Source organism: Oncorhynchus masou, chromosome 4 (assembly GCF_036934945.1).
Source record: "Oncorhynchus masou masou isolate Uvic2021 chromosome 4, UVic_Omas_1.1, whole genome shotgun sequence".
Taxonomy (NCBI): Eukaryota; Metazoa; Chordata; class Actinopteri; order Salmoniformes; family Salmonidae; genus Oncorhynchus; species Oncorhynchus masou.
The window spans coordinates 14,283,580-14,304,331 of record NC_088215.1 but is presented as its reverse complement, the minus strand read 5'-3'; the positions used below and the strand labels follow the sequence as shown (position 1 = coordinate 14,304,331).

General features: G+C 44.7%; 2 protein-coding genes across 4 annotated transcripts; one reads left to right on the top strand and one right to left on the bottom strand.

The window, feature by feature from the left end:
• Positions 1-1,298: 1,298 nt before the first annotated feature.
• On the bottom strand, positions 1,299-3,065 carry LOC135520691 (uncharacterized). The gene is made up of 2 exons (XM_064946430.1): positions 2,338-3,065; positions 1,299-2,229 (listed from the first exon to the last, which is right to left on the bottom strand). Exons 1-2 carry the CDS (start codon positions 2,936-2,938, stop codon positions 1,847-1,849), a joined length of 984 nt encoding a protein of 327 aa, XP_064802502.1. The 5' UTR covers positions 2,939-3,065; the 3' UTR covers positions 1,299-1,846.
• Positions 3,066-3,789: 724 nt separating this feature from the next.
• Positions 3,790-17,294, top strand: LOC135524195 (NACHT, LRR and PYD domains-containing protein 12-like). 3 transcript variants are annotated; one of them, XM_064951532.1, is made up of 11 exons: positions 3,793-3,894; positions 4,022-4,089; positions 4,462-4,651; positions 11,927-13,591; positions 14,378-14,725; positions 15,077-15,244; positions 15,354-15,524; positions 15,798-15,941; positions 16,022-16,195; positions 16,463-16,636; positions 16,877-17,294. In XM_064951532.1, the coding sequence occupies exons 3-11, from the start codon at positions 4,500-4,502 to the stop codon at positions 16,887-16,889; spliced, it is 3,009 nt and encodes a 1,002-aa protein (XP_064807604.1). In that variant the 5' UTR covers positions 3,793-3,894; positions 4,022-4,089; positions 4,462-4,499; the 3' UTR covers positions 16,890-17,294. The 3 variants fall into 3 exon arrangements, with proteins under 3 accessions (XP_064807585.1, XP_064807595.1, XP_064807604.1); XM_064951513.1 differs by lacking the exon at positions 4,022-4,089 and having other exon boundaries at positions 3,790-3,894; XM_064951523.1 differs by lacking the exon at positions 4,022-4,089 and having other exon boundaries at positions 3,792-3,908.
• The last annotated feature ends 3,458 nt before the right edge of the window (positions 17,295-20,752 follow it).

Here is a 20,752-nt window from a genome sequence, read left to right as displayed (position 1 = left end):
GACGCTGCTCTTATATTCAGTAGTTCTTCCCGACTGTATGTAATGAAACCTAAGATGACCTGGGGTACTAATGTAAGAAATAACACGTAAAAAAAAAAACTGCATAGTTTCCTAGGAACGCGAAGCGAGGCGGCCATCTCTGTCGGCGCCGGAAGTCTGTTACCCTCAATATTTCTGGCATCTCTGCTCTCCACAACCCAAGTCGTATTGATAACCTTACCAATCAAAACTATGTAGTCATCTTTATTCATTATCAAAGTGTCCTTTGACAAGGTACATTCATGAGCACAAGATGTCTAAACAGGCCTGGAGACCATGCCAGGACCATCAGAAGTACCAGCCCTGACACTCAGTCCACTTACTACAGGAACATCCATGTAACCTCCACCAGTCTGCCCTGTAGTTCTACCAATCTGTTTCACGGCCTCTGCATATGATACATCATGACTTATCCCATATCTCTGAGCCTCTAGCCTCTCTCTGTGCCTGGCATCCACCAAATGCTGCACTGTGTTCTAACAGCTTAGCCTAGGTAGCCTATACCAGAGGCGTCACCGTAGGACCCAGAGTGGGGTGGTGGGAAAAAAACATGAGGCCCATAGTTTTTCCTGATTTGCGAACCTAACCAGGTAAAACTCTGGAACGTCTGACGTCATGAATCTAAAAAGGTTACATCTGGGCTATGATAGTTTTTCTAATCAGGTCACATGTTTTTTGTTGTTGTTTGTTTCATTCCTTAAAAAAATCTAATCAACGTGTGTTTGTCACGTGCGCCGAATACAACAGGTGTAGACTTTACAGTGAAATGCTGACTTGCGGGCTCTAACCAATAGTGCAAAAACGGTATTAGGTGAACAATAGGTAGGTAAAGAAATAAAACAGTAAAAAGACAGGCTATATACAGTGGCGAGACTATAAAAGTAGTGAGGCTACATACAGACACGGTTAGTCATGCTGATTGAGGTAAAGAACTTGACGCTCTCCTGGACTTTTGGGGGGATGAAACCCCTGTCAAAGTCCAGCAAACGTGTACTTAATATGAATTATATTTTAAAGAAGGACTAGGGGGTTTCCTATACACAGAGAAAGCAACTTGATGGACAATAAAACGCAAAGGGCTGAGCTTGCTTTATGCAAGTTTGCATCGTATAGTTCTGACAATGAAACTGCAGACTTTTTAAAAAATGTACTCAGTCAGCTATCGTGTTTATTGATTAATTCAAGTTAATCATTTTGGATTGAAAAAGTCTTGGTGGCCCAAGAATATATTTTTTTATATAATTTGACCCCATTCACAAACAAAATGGACTATACTGTATTTGAATAAACTAAACCAAAATATTGAAATGCGCTGCGGCAAATGTCGCCTCTCCACACGTTTTCTGGTGACCCTGTTATAGGTCATGCTGCTTGACTACATTTAGAGTTTTAGACCTTTATAATAGCCTAGGTTGTTCTGTTTTAATTGAGGGAAAGAAACACCAACATGTAAATGGTAATTCCATTTTATCTGTAGATTTTAGCGAAAAGAACGATACAGAAATCACATTCACCGTAATTGAATGTAGAAGCATCTTTTTATAACATCCGCTCTTATGTTAGACTAAGTGGTCAACCTCGTAGGCTATAGGTGTTCCAAAATTCGCACTGTCAATAGGGCTAAATGGGCCGAGAGTCATCTCAATGGAGTGTACAACGAGCAAATGTAAAACGATAACGTTATTATAAAATAACATATCAAGCATATAACAAGTGTCAGTCATAAAAACAACCTGTACAGGTGTCAGTTATTAATGAACTCGTCGTGGCCTCTCTCGGGCACGTGCGCCTTTACGCTTAGCAGCAGTTATTCCATGACATTCAACACAAATCTTCGACAAATCTTTATTCTGGAATGAGCACTTTCCGCGGACAAATTTCTTCCCGCAGAAGTCGCAGTTTTCTTTCCGTGCGCATCCGTCCACTGTCTCTTCTTCTCGGAAGAGCGGTGGTGCGTCATTTGGCACGTCGTGCGCTGCTGCCTTGCCCCTGGCGCTCGTGTGGTTCTCACGAAGCGCCAATGCCAACTGCATGATGAAATCTCTCCTCGTGATGTCTTACCAGTGCACAGGGTGAACAAAACGTGCGCGTTGATAGCAGCCAGGCCAAGCAAGTTGTAGAATACGGCAAAGGGCCAGCGGCGAGTACCCCCTTTCACCGTGAAATGTCTGGCCATCGTATCCACACCAACTAGAATAGAATAGAATACAATACCTTTGAATTATTTTGTACAACAGAAGAGCACCGTGCATGGCAGCTGTATGCCAAGATGCGTCATAGCCTAACGGTATAACACACCTGTGTGTTGTTTTAGTGCGTCAGGGTCTCTGGTTCTCTTTGTGTCACCGCCAATGGCAACTGTCAGATGCATAGTACTCAGGATACAGACGTTCTCTCTTGGCTTACATTTGTAAACCGTAAGTGCTGCTTTGTCGTGCTTCAGCACCGCTGTGGATAACAGCTCTGCTTGTGACGGGTTACATGCAGATGGAGGCAGCTCCGGTATCATCTTATTCACCACCCCCACCAGGCTTGTGTTCTTGTCAATCCATTTATTTGCCAATGGAAGTGATGTGAAGATCTCGTCTGTGTTTACATTCCTACCCTCGCCAAGGTAAGGTTCTACAAGCCTCATGCCCACATTTTCAGGATGCTGAGATTCATCTTTCCCCAGATATGGAAAGACATTCAGCACGTACTTGCTGTCAACGTCAGCTGCCAACCGAAACTTCATGCCCCACTTGTCTTGCTTGTAAAGGATGTACTGCGTAAAGCTGCACTTAGCGTTTCTGGGGAACCATTGCTCCTCAACGGTAATGTTAACTGCAGGCTTGTAAGAGGAAACACGGTTCTGTACAAACGTTCCCCACACTTCTGATACCAGGGTTTCCAGGCGCATGCGTCTGGTCTCTCTTGCTATCGCATGATCTCTCTGAAGCGGTTCCGTGGCATCAACCCATATTTTTCGTTCCAGGAGCTCTCCAAAGGCGTGTTCATTCCGCCGTACAGTCCTCGGACGTATAGGAGCGTAATGAACGCTTCCAGTTTATCCACAGACATGTCCCACGTTGTCTCCTTTCGCCTGGTGCGCCTCAGTAGGGGTGGTGGTAGGGAAAGATGATAACGTTAAACAAGTGCCAATGAACTATAATGAACTATAGTAGGAATGAATTAATCTGATAGATGACTAAAATGTACATGTCAAATTTAAATGAGACGTTATCACCACCTCCCAGATACCCTTTCCACTCTTTCCCCCCTCCCCCCTTTCACCTGTCATTAGCCCCCCCTCTCCCTCGTCAGCCCCAGCTCACAAAGTTCAAGCAGGCCTAGCATAAGCGAACAAAGATGTACAAATTCAGTTAAAATAGGCTACACAGAATACATTAAACAGCAGTAGCATAAATATTTTTTATTTGTTAGATTACATAGCTGCTGCGTTGTTTTTTAAATTAAAATGTTCAACAATTCCATGGCCATATTATGTTTAGGCTACATTTGGTCTGAGATTATATTTAACCTAATTGATGGTGGACAAAAATGATCTCACCTCTGAAATGTGTACTGGGTGTGAACAGGGCCACCTTCAGTTGCAAAACGTTCTCGTTCTTGCAGATAGAAATTAACGTAATTCATTATTGTAAATATCGAAGAGGCATGTTTGTTCGACATAGCATATGTCTATCTGGATGTTCCAAAACGTTGTGTCCTGCTGAACGCGCCCCTGTTCTTGACTTTTAGCACTTTTGCGCGTATCTTGTTTTGACGGGAAACCGTAAAGGAGTTGGAAGCTGCCTCCTCGAACTATTTTAAAACACGTACATTTACTGAGACGCAGTGATGGACCAGAATAAAGTGAGACAATCAAAGTAACTATGGAATTGCATTATGTGTTTGCTATTAAATTAGAGTTAATAAAGTTGCAATGGGATGAATGCATGCCGTATTTTAGCTAGTTATTTTCTGTCTATTCGTGGGCTAGCCCAGCACCAAGGAACGGATGTAAAGACACGCGGAAGCGAGTTCAGTGTTTTGACGATGTAGTCAGATGTATTTTTGCATGTATACATAATTTTAAATGATTTTCCCCCCTCTACATAATCCACTGCTCGTGTTGAAGGCCAGGGATTACACTGCATTCGTGTACCGTTAAAGCTCCCTGTTTTTTTGTTTGCAATTCTGTTTTTGAGCGGATCCTAAACGACCTTATTCAAAGAAAAAAAAATAGGGCCTCCGTGTTTTTGTCAGTTTGTGTCTTCTTTAGGTAGCCTATTTAACTGAATTGATTTATTAGCAAATCATTTCTAATCTGTGAGCAGACTTTAAATTGAGGCAGTCTTGCCAGTGCATTACTGTAGCACCATACACACGTCACTATTGCTAATACAGTTAGGAAGACAATATCCAATATCTGTGTTACAGGTCTATGGTTGGTAGTGGGATCTTCTTTTCTTCATCACATGAGGGACGGGGTAGCCTGCCTTTACTGCCCTCTTCACAGATACCTGCCTCCTCCTTGGAGGGAAACAATTCTTGGTCATAGGAAATCCGCCTCTCCTGATTGGAGGAAAATGTTTCACCCTGGGAGAGAGAACCATCAGACGGGACCAAGGTAAGACAATTAGTAATTTGAACAGAGGACAAGATCAAAATGAGCCTATGGAAAATGTGTCATTTAGAATACACAGTAGGCCTATTTTATGTTCATATAAGCATTGTCACATTGTATAAATGATTGGAGACGAGTGCAGGAATACGTCATAGGGTTTTTTAATACTCCACCCAAAAATACAACATGCCATGAAAAGGCATCGGGACGAAGCCCAAAACAAACACTTATACAAAAACACAGGGATGTAACCCAAACAAAAGAGTGAGGTTAAACCTCTAATAAATACACAGGACGAGACCCATAATAACAAGTGCACAAAACACGCAGCACGAAAGCTGGAACAAAGCACAGGTAGGAGAGAGTGCGAGGTAAGTTGTCAAACTGTTAGCACCTCTAGTGTTGGAGGTACGATCTCAAAAATCTCATTTGTAATTTCTATTTTACCTTTATTTATACAGGTTTTTTTCTCATTGAGATAATATCTCTTTTCCAAGAGAGACCTGGTCCAATAGCAGCAGGGGGAACAACGTTTCAGACTAAACAACTTGCATACACTAACACAACATTAAACACAACTATAAACACACATACAGTACAACAATTACATATTACATTAAAAACACAAACATATTGACTAAAAACAGCTGGCCTAAAAACAATTACACTCTTCTATGATCTATACATCAATCAAGTGTTTAAACTCCACCAACTAAACTAGATCATCACATTTTAAAATGTTCAGGAGAGAATTCCAGGACCACGGTGCTAAGTAACTAAAACTATTTCTACCATGACCTGTTCTAATTTTTGGTACTGTTAGAAGCAAATCAGAATGGGACCGTAATTTATATTTATTTACTGACCTGAATAAAAATGAACAGAGATATAATGGCATTTTACCCAATATGGCCTTATAAATCAGTGTATACCAGTGTTTAATCCTATGTGACCGACGTGAAATGGCTAGCTAGTTAGCGGTGGTGCGCACTAGTAGCGTTTCGATCGGTGACGTCACTTGCTCTGAGACCTTGAAGTAGTAGTTCCCCTTGCTCTGCAAGGGCCGTGTCTTTTGTGAGAGTGATGGGTAACGATGCTTCGTGGGTGACTGTTGTTGATGTGTGCAGAGGGTCCCTGGTTAGAGCCCGGGTATGGGCGAGGGGACTGACTAAAGTTATACTGTTACATTAATGCTGTTGACCCGGATCACTGGTTGCTGCGGAAAAGGAGGAGGTCAAAAGGGGGGTGAGTGTGACCGATATGAAATGGCTGGCTAGCTAGTTAGCGGTGGTGTGCGCTAATAGCGTTTCGATCATTGACGTCACTCGCTCTGAGACCTTGAAGTAGTGGACGCTATACTGTTACACCTACGCAAGGTCAATGACGACCAGCCAATGATATGTTAGACGTTTCTGATCTGTAATGAACCTGAGGGCTGCATGAAACACTGAATCAAATTCTCTCAGGGTCGTGGCTGAGGCCTGGATATATATATATATATGTAATAAAGTCCTATTTTCAGCTTGAGCTTCCTTATCAAGTTCTCCACATGCACAGTGAAGCTCAGCTTATCATCAACCCACACACCCAAATATTTGTACACATACCCTACATTATTCATCTCATATGTATACGTATATACTGTACTCTATATCATCTACTGCATCCTTATGTAATACATGTATCACTAGCCACTTTAACTATGCCACTTTGTTTACATACTCATCTCATATGTACAGTGCCTTGCGAAAGTATTTGGCCCCCTTGAACTTTGCGACCTTTTGCCACATTTCAGGCTTCAAACATAAAGATATAAAACTGTATTTTTTTGTGAAGAATCAACAACAAGTGGGACACAATCATGAAGTGGAACGACATTTATTGGATATTTCAAACTTTTTTAACAAATCAAAAACTGAAAAATTGGGCGTGCAAAATTATTCAGCCACTTTACTTTCAGTGCAGCAAACTCTCCAGAAGTTCAGTGAGGATCTCTGAATGATCCAATGTTGACCTAAATGACTAATGATGATAAATACAATCCACCTGTGTGTAATCAAGTCTCCATATAAATGCACCTGCATTCAGAGATCCTCACTGAACTTCTGGAGAGAGTTTGCTGCACTGAAAGTAAAGTGGCTGAATAATTTTGCACGCCCAATTTTTCCGTTTTTGATTTGTTAAAAAAGTTTGAATTATCCAATAAATGTCGTTCCACTTCATGATTGTGTCCCACTTGTTGTTGATTCTTCACAAAAAAATACAGTTTTATTTCTTTATGTTTGAAGCCTGAAATGTGGCAAAAGGTCGCAATGTTCAAGGGGGCCGAATACTGAGGAAATGGGTTTTTGAGGGAAAGAAGAAAGGAAGGAAAGAAAGAAAGATGGTTGGAAATGATAGAAGATAGAAAGAGAATGGCAGCACACCACCTGCCATAATGTTAAAGGCAGTGAGGCAGGGTGAAGTTGCAGAACAAATCAATCAGGAGTACAGTGAAGGAACTTGACATAAATTACCGTACTCTGACTCTGTATTGTCAAAAGGTTACCAGAGAAGAAGTTGAAAATCAGACAGCCGCGCCAACAGTGGTTGGCTATACAAAGCCACGGCAGGTTTTTTACACCTGATTTGGAGATGAAGATTGTTCAGTATATTACTAGGTCAGCTGACATTTATTTTGGTCTTTCGCCAAGTGAGGTCAGAAGTTTGCTGTGGCACACCAGCTGAAGTTTGCGCCAATGTGGGCAGAAAAAAAAAGGCCAGCTCGGAGTGGTTTACAGGCTTCTTAAAGCGGAACCCAACGCTGTCGCTGAGAAAGCCAGAGGCAACTAGTGTCTCATCTGTCCATTTATGGACTCAATTATGCCAAAGAAAATGGCTGTCATTCAAACCCCATTGCTCTCATCGGCTTCAACCCTTAGACAGGTCTGTCTACAGGCCGCCAAAGAGGCACATTAACACCGTGTGTGATGCCTGGATGAGGAACAATCCCGGGAAGACAATGTCAATTTATGACATTCATGGGATTGTGGCGATCCCCTATCCACTGGCTGCAACCCCCTTGAACATTCAGGCTGGCTTTAGGGTGGCTGGGATACAACCTTACAACAGGGATGTATTTCTGGAAACCGAGTTTGCGCCATCTTAAGTTACAGATCACCCCATTCAGAACCCAACCCTGCCAGGCCCCAGCACTATTCCAGCCCTGCCAGGCCCCAGCACCAACCTGCCAGGCCCCAGCACCATTCCAGCCATGCCAGGCCCCAGCACCAACCCACCAAGTCCCAGCACCATTCTGGCCCTGCCTAGCACAAGCTCAGACACATACCTGCCCAGTTCCTATGCTAGCACCAGCTCACCCTTGCCCAACAATGCCATTGCTGACAGCGGACTACCAACTCCAGGAGTAAATGTCAGTTGGCTTTTCATAGCCGATCATTCAGAGTATCTCTACCGCTCATGCTGTCTCTAGAGAGTTGAAAACAGCAGGTCTGGGACAGGTAGCACGTCCGGTGAACAGGTCAGGATTCCATAGCTGCAGGCAGAACAGTTGAAACTGGACCAACAGCATGGCCACGTGGACTGGGAACAGCAAGGAGTCATCAGGCCTGGTAGTCCTGAGGCATGGTCCTAGGGCTCAGGTACACCGAGAGAGAGAGAGAATTATAGAGAGCATACTTAAATGCATACAGGACACCGGATAAAACAGGAGAAATTCTCCAGATATAACAGACTGACCCTAGCCCACCGACACAAACTACTGCAGCATAAATACTGTAGGCTGAGACTGGAGGGGTCGGGAGACACTGTGGCCCCATCTGATGAAACCCCCGACAGGGCCAAACAGGCAGGATATAACCCCACTCACTTTGCCAAAGCACAGCCCCCACGCCACTAGAGGGATCTTCAACCACCAACTTACCATCCCGAGACAAGGCCGAGTATAGCCCACAAAGAAAGGGAAGTAAGGGATTGAGTCAAAATCTGGATCTGCAAAGAACAAGGTAGCTAAAAAAAAGCAAAATTGTAGAAGAGTCATCATCAGATGAAGAGGAGTGCTTCTGCCTCGTCTGTGTGGAGCCATTTTCAAACAGCTTTCTAAAGGAGACTTGGGTGTAGTGTGTGAGATGATTCAAATGGGCCCATGATGCTTGCACCGCAGGCCAGGCAATTTATATGTGCCAGAACTGTGACTCTGAAGATGATTCTGAATAGTCAGATACGGATGTAGGTCATGCAGGCTGTTACAAAACGGTGCATTAGTGTGTTTAAACACCACCTCTGTTTTGTTAAGACTTTAAACATTCAAATCAAGTTATCTGCAGCATTCCATTCCGATTCCAACAATTACTGTGGATCTATGTGTACGCCAGAGAACATGAGATTTCAAAGTAAAGTGGCCATGCCACTTTATTCATGTGTGTTCTGCATGCATTATTGTTTTGATTAAAAGGCATTATTTGCTGGATTCTCTCGTCAACAGTGTTTTTATTTTGCGTTCTTTAAAAGCACAGTCAACTTAGTGTATGTAAACTTCTGACCAATTGGAATTGTGAAACAATGAATTATAAGTGAAATAATCTGCCTTTAAACAATTGTAGATGCCCTAAACGACTTGCAAAACTATAGTTTGTTAACAAGAAATTTGTGGAGTGGTTGAAAAAAATAGTTTTAATGACTCCAACCTAGGTGTATTTAAACTTCTGACTTCAGCTGTAGATCATGCTCCAACAGTCTTCCCAGCACAGACTTGACTAACGAGACATGCTGGGTGCGGTCAGCAGAATAGACCAAAATGTTTATATAAACCATGCGCCCCGTCCCAGCATGTCCTGAAACACTTCGTTAATAAAGGCCTGGAAAACTGAAGGAGTATTAGACAGGCCAAAAGGCATTTTGAGATGCTCGTAATGGCCCGTGGTGGAAAAGGCCATTTTCCATTCGCCGCCCGCACGAATGCACACCAGATTGTAGGCGCTCCTCAAGTCCAGATTCGTGAAGTACTGCGCCCTGTGCATTTGTTCGATGATGGATGGGATGAGGGGTAAAGAATAGCTGAACTTAACGGTGGCTTTATTCAGTATTCAATAATCAATGCAGGGCTGCAGTTCCCCATCTTTCTTTTTAACAAAAAAATAAGCTTGAGGAGGCTGGTGACGTGGAGGGGCGGATAAAATCCTGCTGGAGGCTCTCCTGTATGTAGGTCTCCATGGCCTCAGTCTCCGCATAGGAGAGGGGATAGATGTGTCCTCTCGGGAGGGCTGCGTCAGAGAGCAGGTCAATGGGACAGTCCCAGGGGCGATGATGAGGAAGGCGTGTGCAGGTCCTGGTATTCCTCCGGTAACTCCACTTGAGGGGCGTGGTTCGGACTTTCCACCGTAGTGGTGTTGACAGACACCGCGAGACACCTCCCCTGACACTCCTGCGACCAACCCAGCAGTCTCCTCTCGGACCAGGAAATAACAGGGTTATGCCAACTCAACCAGGGGACCCCTAAAACAACAGGGTGGGTGGGTGGGTGGGTGGGGGTGTCTATAATCGAAAAGGTGATCTGTTCTAAATGAGTGTCATTTGTCAGCAGAGAAACGGGAACAATGATGTGATGTACGAGCCCTGTCTCTATTGGACAATTATCCAGAGCTCGAACCGGAATGGGTGATTGTCGGGGAAACCAAAGGAATGCGTAATTCGGCGGCCAGTGCTCTATCTAAAAGATTCCCAGCAGCTCCGGAATCAATCAGAACTAACGGGAGTGAGGGGCTAGGGTATTCAGGGAATTTAATGGGAAAACACACTGGTTGAGTTGACAAAAAAGGAGGGGAGATCTTGCATCCTACCTGGGTCGGAGCAGGGGAATTCCCTGGCTTGTCACCTCCTCGCCTATTGGTGGATAGAGGGTAGGTCGGGGAGAAATGACCCCTTTCTCCACAATAGGAGCAGAGGCCCAGATTCCTCCTACGCTCTGCGATCGGGCAAACGTGCAGAGCCCACCTCCATCGGCTCTGGGCACAGAGCAGGTGTAGCCATGGGCTCCCGATTCTATGCAGGTCTTCGACGAGGTTGTCCAAATGGATCGCCATGCGGATGAGCTGGTCGGGTGACAGGTTGTCATCACGGCATTACAACTCCATCTGTACCTCCTTCCGCAGTCCCCTGCGGAACACGGTGACTAGAGCCGACTCGTTCCCTCCGGTGGAGGCCGCGATGTTCCGGAACTCCACGGTGAACTCCGAGGCGGTCCTAGATCCCTGGCGTAGTCGGAGTAGGCAGTCAACCCCTCTTGGCCATCCACAGGATGATCAAACACAGAGCGGAAGAGGAGGGTGAAGCGCTCGTAGGACTTGACCTCGGGTCCGCCCGGTTCCCAGACTGTGGCACCCCAGTCCAGGGCCCGTCTGGTCAGTGCCGAGATGACGGTGGCAACCCTATCTCTCCCGGAGACAGCCAGGTCTCATTGCAAAAGGAATCCCTTGCATCTCGCTGGAGCACCGTCATAGTGCTCCTAGAGGGACAGGGCTATTCCGTGGACCGGCTCAGTTGGGACGGAGGCAGGTAGTGGTGTTGTGGGGGCTGGTGCAGGATCCGGTGCTGGAGACAGGAGAGACTGCACATTCCCTCCAAACGCAGGATGGTTGCCAGCACGCTGTCTGTGGCATTGCCGAGTCTGGAGAGACATTCTTTGTGATGCTGAACTGTCTCTACGATGGTCGTCAGCTCGGTCTTTCCTGCTGTCTCCATTTAGATAGGTTGGCTATTCTGTCACGCTGTATAATGATAGGAGACGCAGGAAAGCGCAGGAATACGTAATAGGGTTTTTTATTTCTCTATCCTAACTAAAGAGTAAGGTGTAAACCTCTAAATAATACACAGGACGAAACCCATAAAACAAGTGCACAATAACACGTAACATGGAAGCCGATACAACATAGCACAGGTACTTACAAGACCAACGGATATGGGCCAATAACCGACAAGGACAGTGGGGAACACAGTGTACATTTATACACATACAGTACTAATCAGGGGGAATGGGAACCAGGTGTGCATAATGAGACAAGACAGTCCGGGGTTGGTGGTAATGAATCCAGTTCAGTGATGCCTAGAAGGCCAGTGACGTAGACCTGGTGAACGGAATGAGCAGCAGTACCGGGGGGATCCATGACAAAGAGGCTCAAGAGGGTCAACTGGTGTGCTCTCACAATAATAGACTATACAGTTAACATACAATATGGTTAAAACCCTTCAGAAATTACATGTACTGTTTTGTCTATTTAACAGGGATGTCTCTGACTCCAATGTGGTAAAACTCAGCAATAAGCTCAAAGCCACCCTGAAGAAAAAGTACCAAAGTCCGCCAGGGGGGGGAACTGAACATCCATTTTATATACATTGTGATCTCCACTATCCACCTGGTGAAAGTGGAGAGGGGAACCAACATGAGTACATTCAAATTAAGCCAACTTTCAGGAAGAGACACCAATGGAGATGCTCACCCTTAAGCTTATACTTTGATTCTGAACTAGATGACGAGCGAGTCAGAATAGCGCTGACAAAGGGCGTCTCTGGTATTGGCAAAACAAGCCAGGTGCGGATGATTATTCTTAACTGGGCAGAGGGAAAAGGAAACCAGCAATGTACTCTCATATTTCCCCTTCCTTTCCGGGAGCTGAATTTGCTGAAGGAGAGACTGAGTCTGATTGAACTTCTTTACAAATTTTTCCCAGAATTGAAAGAACCTGGAATTTACAACTTGGAGAACTTTAGAGTTGGGTTCATTCTTGACGGGCTGGATGAATTTCGACGTCCTCTCGACTTCAAGAACAGCCCGATAGTGACCGGTGTCACAGAGCCCTCCTCCGTGCCGACACTGCTGACAAACCTCATTAACGGTAACCTTCTTCCCTCCGCCGCTCACATATGGATTACCTCTCGACCTGAAGCAGTCCATCACATCCCTCTTCAGTACATCAACGAAGTGACAGAAATCGAAGGCTTCACGGACTCTCAGAAAGAGGAGTTCTTAAGAAGAGCAATCATTCACACGGACCAGGCCAATGCAATTATCCACCACTTGAAGTACTCAAAAAGTCTCTATGTTTTGTGCCAGATACCTATTATCTGTTCGATTTCTGCATCAGTCCTCGTTAGACAGACATGGCTATCCGATAAAGAATATGACCCCGGAGCTCTGACTCCAATGTACACTGACCTACTCGCCCTGTTGCAAACACAGAATCAGAATACACAGAAGATGGCTATTAAATTGGGGGAACTAGCCTTTAAGCAGTTGGTGAAAGGCAACACGGTTTTCTACAGGGAAGACCTACAAGAGTGCGACATTAACTGTGATGAGGGGTCAGAGTTTGCAAAAGTAAGCATACCCATCTTCAGGGAGGATATTGGGCTGCACCAAAAGAAGATCTACTACTTTGGGCATACCACCATTCAGGAGTTCTTTGCTGCAATGTGGTTTAGTCGATCCTGCAACAGCCCAGATGAAAACCTGAGGAATGCAGTGGACATGGCCTTGCAGAGCAAAAACGGAAAGCTGGACCTCTTCCTCCGGTTCCTCCTGGGCTTCTCGCAGAGCTTCATCCAGTCAATCGCAGAGGCCGGCTACAACTCGTCGGAGACACTGACGGAAACGGTTGAGTATATCAAGAAGAAGGTTATGGAGAATCCCGCTTCACCGAGGACCCTCAACCTGCTGAACTGCCTGACGGAACTGGGTGACAGCTCTTTAGAAACGGATGGTGTGAGCTTTCTCAATACGGGAATCCCCCCAGATGCCAAATACCCACGTGCACATTGGTCTGACCTGGCCGCTGTGTTATTGGCATCGGAGTCTGGGCCGATAGACATGCTTGGGTTGGAAGTAAAGAAGAGAGGAGACGAGGAACTTCTGAGGATGCTGCCAGTGATCAAAGCTTCCCAGACAGCCACGTATGTACCTGGTCTTTTAACAATACCAGCTATTACAGTGAGCTCCAAAAGTATTAGGAAAGTGACACATTTGTTGTAGTTTTGGCTCTGTACTCCAGCACTTTTGGATGTGATATAATAACATTTTCATCCATATCGGGTGAACCGTTTAGAAATTACAGCACTTTTTGTACATAGGCTATTCCCTCCATTTTATAGGACTAAAATGATTGTGTTTAGAAACATTTTCTATTCTTATTTACAATGAAAGTGACTCCAAAATGACACAATACATTATTTACCAGGCATTTCTATTGGACACAAAATAATCTGAAACAACCAAAACAGACAGCAAATACATCCAATCAATTTGTAGTCACAAGCTTGATGTAGTTATGTCCTATGAATACGGGACCAAATACTTCACTGTTGACTACTTCAAGTCACAAAAGTGAATTCCACCCAATACTTTTGGTCCCTTAAAATGGGGGGACTATGTACAAAAAGTGCTGTAATTTCTAAACGGTTCACCCGTTATGGTTGAAAACACCCTTAAAGTAAAGCCGACCGTCTGCACTTTAGATTCATAGTCATTGTATCATTCTAAATCCAAAGTGTTGAAGTATGGAACAAGCAAAAAATGTGTCACTAACTTTTGGCGCACACTACCAATATTAAATGTCTATAACACAAGATAATTATCTTCCCTGTGATGTAATTCAGGTTTGTTAGACCCGTCTTCTGGTCATTACACAGTTCTGTTGGTTTAATGTTCTTTTTTTATTCCCTAACCCTACTTCTTACCAGGCTGTCATATCACAAACTAACAGAGAAATCCTGTGAATGTCTGGCCTCGGCGCTCACCTCAAAGGTGTCCAATCTGAAAACTCTGGACCTGAGTTTCAACACGCTGAAGGACTCGGGAGTGCAGCTGTTGGCGGCCGGCTTGGCCAATCCACACTGCCGACTGGAGAGACTGAAACTGTCCGGCTGCAGGGTGAAACAGAATGGCTTTGCAGCTCTGGCCAAAGCTCTCAAATCCAACCCCTCGCACCTGCGAGAGCTGGATCTGAGCGGCAACGAACCTGGAGAATCGGGGGTGTTTCATCTCGTTGACGGACTGAAGGTTGTTCATTGCAAACTGCAGATCCTGAAGTGAGTATTGAGTCAATGGAAACCCGTTCTGATCACGTGTGTACACAATTGTAACATCATTGAATTCAGTTCCCCTATGGGTTTATCCTGTGGTTTGATGCAAATTAAGTTCTCCTCATAAGGAAATAGTTTATCTTCTAAACTAATTTACATAAATATATTCTTTAAGGGTTTAATGCATTTTTATTGAGATAGGACAGTGAAGAGGAGACAGGAGAGTTTGCAAGTCAGAATGGCATGGGTCGGATTTAAACTCATGCCGACTCTGGTAGCCTAGGCTGTACATCTGTGCTGGGGTTCGCAGCACTAACCGCTGTACCACGTCTTCTAAAGTATTATAATCTTTGTTAGGCTCTCAAACTGCAAGCTAGGCCTGGATCTGAGTCGCGCTCTGGTGGTGTTGCTGATAGACAACCCCAGACACCTGCGAGAGCTGGACGTCAGCATGAACGACCTGGGAGACCGGGGGGTGAAGATGCTCATGGACATACTGAAGTCAACCCAGATATACAAACTGGAGTGAGTACTGTCTGGAGTATTGTAGTACCCTCGCACATTCCACCTCACTGATTCTAAAGTGAAATGTTCCCTGTAGTAAATGTACCATACATTTTCCCTTCACCACCAGGTTGTACTGTTGTCAGCTCACTGAGAAATGCTGTGAGAACATGTTTAGGTGTCTGGCCAACATCCCCAGTCTGACGGAGCTCAACCTGAGCAACAATAACCTGAAGGACGAGGGGGTCAAGATGCTCTGCAAAGCCTTCAGGCTGCCCGCCTGTCAACTGGAGAAACTCATGTAAGCTAGCTTACCCCACCAAGAGTGTACGGGCCAATCTCCCCTAGCCCCTACTCCATGTAAGATGACAGACTTTGGTTCAAATACTATTTGAAATGAGTTAAAGTACTTGTCAGACTTGGGTTGATTGACCTTCCTTGGCACAATGGAACCAATAGAATAGTTGCAAAAGTGCAAACCCTGTCCGCCCATCTAGCTCTCCAGGCTGTCTGAAGTCTCTGAAAGAAAGTATTTGAACCTTGTGTTTCTTTTTCTTTACCCTTGTCTCTCCAGTTTGGCAAGTTGTGGTATCACCCTAGTCCGAGGGTTTCATTTCAACTCTATCCTCAAAGAGCTGGACATCAGCAGGAACCATCTGGGCGACTCGGATGACTGGGCCGATGTCTTGTTCTGCTTGTCTTCACTTGAGACCCTCAGGTGAGTTCTGCAAACCTAGCACGTGTGTGTGGGGGGGGGGGGGGGCAACTTTCTCAATGTAATTACCTCTTCCCACCCAGGGTGAGTGACTGTAAACTGACAGAGAAATGCTGTAGGGAGCTGGTCGAAGCTCTCAGCTCCAACCTCACAAACCTGAAAGAGCTGGATCTCTCTGGAAACGACCTGGGAGACCGCGGTGTGAAGACTCTCTACATGGGACTGATGTCCAGGTGTTGTACACTGGAGAGACTGTTGTAAGTAACAGCATTAGAGAGAGTTAGCCCAAGCCATGAGCGTTATATGATATCACACCGCACGCTCTTCAAACAATGAATTATTATAAGCATATTCACAAAATGGCTTTGTCATTTGTTAACTTATAAATCACTTGTACAATTTATGTAGTCTTGTTGACCAAAACAAATTGAAGGTCTTTTCTCCCTCTCTGGTGACCTTCTCCACTCTCTTTCTCTCTCTCCCCACATTCACCCTCTCTCTCTTTCCACCCTCTCTCCCCCCAGTCTGAGATGCTGTGGGATCACAGTAAAGGGCTGCTCCTCCCTAGCCGTAGCCCTGAAGTCCAGCCACTCCAGCATCACAGAACTGGGCCTGATGGGAAATGACACGGGAGAAGAAGGACTGAGAATTCTCTCTGACATCAGGGATGACCCACACTACAAACTACAGACTCTAGAGTAAGTCCTGGTGCCATCAAAGCGTACAATGATGTTAGTCATTTATTTATAATGACTTTTCTGGCTCTTCACTGACTTTCCCCCATCCCTGTGTGTGTGTGTGTGTGTGTGTGTGTGTCAACTTTTCATAATTGGATACTGTGTCCCCTCAGTGGAAAATTCTGTTAGAATAGGGATGGAATGAGAACATTATTTTGTTGTGTTATATGTCTATGGTGGTAATACTATTCTTTGTTCTAGAATCAACGATTGAGAGACGTCTTGACTCGCTTGATGGGGTTCCTCTTGGCGTCTCGATCCTCAAGTTCTGTACTCGCTCCGGTCAAAAGTGCTTCACTGCAAGGGGAACAGGATGCTATCTCGGACACAGACTGGGATTTGCATTCAGACGACTGAATTGATCGCTGTACAGATTGGGATTTGCATTCAGACGACTGACTTGATCCCTGTACAGACTGGGATTTGCATTCAGACGACTGAATTGATCGTTTTGCACATCAATGTCAAGTCAAGACGTTACAGTCGATGTAGCCTTTACTGAAGAGAAGGGTGATGCTATGTTTTACATAATGACCTTATTCCGTTTTCTTGTTTAACCAAGGATGTGTCATCATTGGGGGACTATGGTGGGACTGAATAAATGAATAAGCCATTTGAAGACATTTTCACCTTTACCAACCTCCCCCCCCTCCCCAATTACTCGCACAGTCTTCAACGATACAGGCTCAATAGAACCCTTAGATTGGTGTGATATGAACATGCTAATGAACAGAATGCTACTCCAGACAGCATAGATACAATTGGACAAAACATGGTAGAGCTGAAGTACAAAACTCCATATTGAAAGGTTTACCTTAATAAAATGAGGATCTCTATGGTTAAATCTATGGGCTCCTGAGTAGTGCAGCGGTCTAAGGCACCGCATCTCAGTGTTTGAGGCATCACTACAGGCACCCTGGTTCGATTCCAGGCTGTATCACAACCGGCTGTGATTGGCCCAGCGTCATCCGGGTTTGGCTGGCATAGGCAGTTATTGTAAATAAGAATTTGTTCTTAACTGACTTTCCTAGTTAAATAAAAAAGAATTTTAAAAAAAATCTAAATCATCTTTCCTACCTTTGAATTTAGTGAATAGGGTTGACCAACTTTAACTCCAGATAAGTAAAAACATATATATACGTATATATATATATATTGTTTTTTTGTATTAGTGATTTATGCATTTACCACCACACTGAATATCAGCCTTGCATGATTCAACATAGGTTATAAGTTACTCTGTATATACCACTACAAGCACAGGCTGACAGTTTTTGGGGCGTTTAAAAAAAAACTCATTAAAACGTTCTAAAATTAATGAAAACATGATTTAATAAAAGTGTTTATTTTATATATTGTACATGTATTGCTGATAAGTATTAAAACATTCACAAAAAATATAACATTCATTCAAATAAACTGTACTATTAGACAATAGTGGGGCTCTTTTTCATTTACTCAGAAATACTTTATTGGGTCGGAGGATTTAGAAATGTGGAGCTAATGTTGTAAACCGTGATTGACCACAAACTCCTGCTCAGTAGGTGGTGGCATGCACCTTTTAACGTTTGTTTGCGGACCGCTATTATCACAGAAGAAGGAGAAACAAGAGGGGTGGCCTGGAAGCGAAACCGAGCAGTGATGCCAATTTAGCAAATTTTGTTGCTAGATTTAGCAACTTTTCAGACTACCCTGGCAACTTCTTTTTCAAACAGCACCTAGCAACAAATGTAGCTAGTTTAAAAATGTGTTTGGAACTTTTACCAACTTTTGAAAAGTGACTCAAATGCTAAAATGCACGCACTTTCCCTCTAAATGACACAAAAACGATTTTCTCTGTAACACACTTAGTCAAAACACACGTGCCTGGCTGCAAAAGTGCATTGTGAGTGACGTCAGCTGCAGGCGCTCAGCTCGTGTCCAGGCAGCAGCAATTTCAGCAAATTGAAAATCATTGTTGGCTGACTGCAGCAGCAGTAGTTCGGGTTCGACGAGCCAAATCCAATTAATATAGTTGGTCACGAATGTTTGATGTTGAACAGAACTTACAACATCAATCAACATGTCTCAATGAAAATTGTACAGAAAAAAAGTGGGAGTCTGTACCTGAACAAATGTCAAATCATATTTTTTGCCGAGATGGCCAGGCAATTTGAGTAACGTTATTGCGTATTCTACGGAATGACATCACAACGTCATTTAGCAACTTTTAGCAACAAATCAACCTAACTAGCAATTTACCCTGAAAATTAGTTGGCAACACTTGTTGGATCCTGTGTTTTACATTATAGCCATTACCATATATATGATTGAATATTATCTGCGGTTGGCTTGTGTGGATGTATGTATGTGTTATGCAACATAGCTGACTTGAAACATTGTTAAAAGTGTCAGGGCCATGGGCCTTTCTCATGATACAGAGTAGCATGAAGACGAACTGTTCAATGACTTGGGGGGGGGGGGGGAACATTCAGAGCTGGGTGTTGCAGAACAAGCGGTCTTTTGTTAAATAACAGGAGCCAGGTGCGCGATAACGGTATGGAGCATGAGAGCCTGGATGTTCTTCACAGCAACAGTTACATCTACCAACAAGAAGCGTCAAGAGGCGGGGACCCGCCTGAGCGCCTGCAATAGGCTGAGCAAGTTTAAATCACGCCCAGTCTCTACTGTGATAGGCCAACAGACGGGTTGGAACTGTCTATCACAGTATGAAGAATACTGTTTATATACATCTTGTCAGTTCTCTGTTCTGCCCTGCGTGGTATTACAGTGAGCCCGTATATACGAAAGTTGCATTTGCCATTTATTACTTAGCTAATAAAAATACATAGTATAAAATCGGTGACTCATTGTTATATTTATCCTGATACCAGATTCGAATTTACTCAACTCTAACACACTGAAACCGAAACGTACAATAACACAACCAGGAATTGAGGTGCGAGAAGCGCTGATAACGCTACGAGATTTGAATGAGATGGAGACAGATGGAGGGGGGGAACTTGATGCTGAGATCGACTCGGATGAAGAAAGGGGGAATCCTTCATTACATTCTGATTCTGGCTGCGATTCTGATTAGGAGCCTGATCTGCCTCGGCACGAGAGAGCCCAAACGATGCCCACTGTGCAGGCGTCACTAACAGAGATGGAGAGAGAGGAGATGGGGATGGATGGCACGGTTTGGATAAAAGAGCCTGCTGACAATGCTCCGAGTCCATTATCAGCACAGGATGGAATCCCAGTGGAGTCGGGCCCTACACCTTACGCAAAACCCTAATTGACAGAGCATTCGACTGCTTTCATTGTTTATGTGACATGGAGATGTTGCTGCAAATCAGGGACCATACTGTGGCTGAGGCGCACAGAGCAAAATGAGACAAAACGTGGATGAGCTGGAAGCGTTCATTGCGCTCCTGTATGGACTGTACAGAGGTAAGAACACGCCTTTGGAGAGCCTCTGGTCAGATAGGTATGGGATCACTTTCTTCCGAGACACCATGCCACGGAACCGCTTCAGAGAAATCATGCGATACCTGCGTTTTGATGCAAGAGCGACCAGACGCATGCGCCTGGAAACTGACAAATTCCCCTGAGTATCAGAAGATTGGAATGTTTTTGTACAGAACCGTGCTACCTCTTACAAGCCAGGAGTGAACATCACCGTTGAGGAGCAATGGTTCCCCATGAAAAGGAAATGTCGCTTTACGCATGAAGTTTCGGTTGGCAGCTGACTTTGACAGCAAGTATGTGCTGAATGTCTTTCCACACAGTGCAGTCGCCGGCCGCCGAACACCGCCCAAACAAGGAGAGGGATCGACTTCAAAGTCGTGACAGTATCCCCCCCCCGCGTGGTTCCAGCAGCGCGTCGACACCGACCTCGGGGACGACTCGGAGGGCGAGGCGCAGGGCAGCCCGGATGGAGACGGTGGAACTCTCACAGCATTGAAGGATCCAACACGTCCTCCACCGGAACCCAGCATCTCTCCTCCGGACCATACCCCTCCCAGTCCATGAGGTACTGAAGGCGTCCTATGGGCGGCGTCCTATGTTTCCTCCACGCGCCGGAACCAGTCGTCC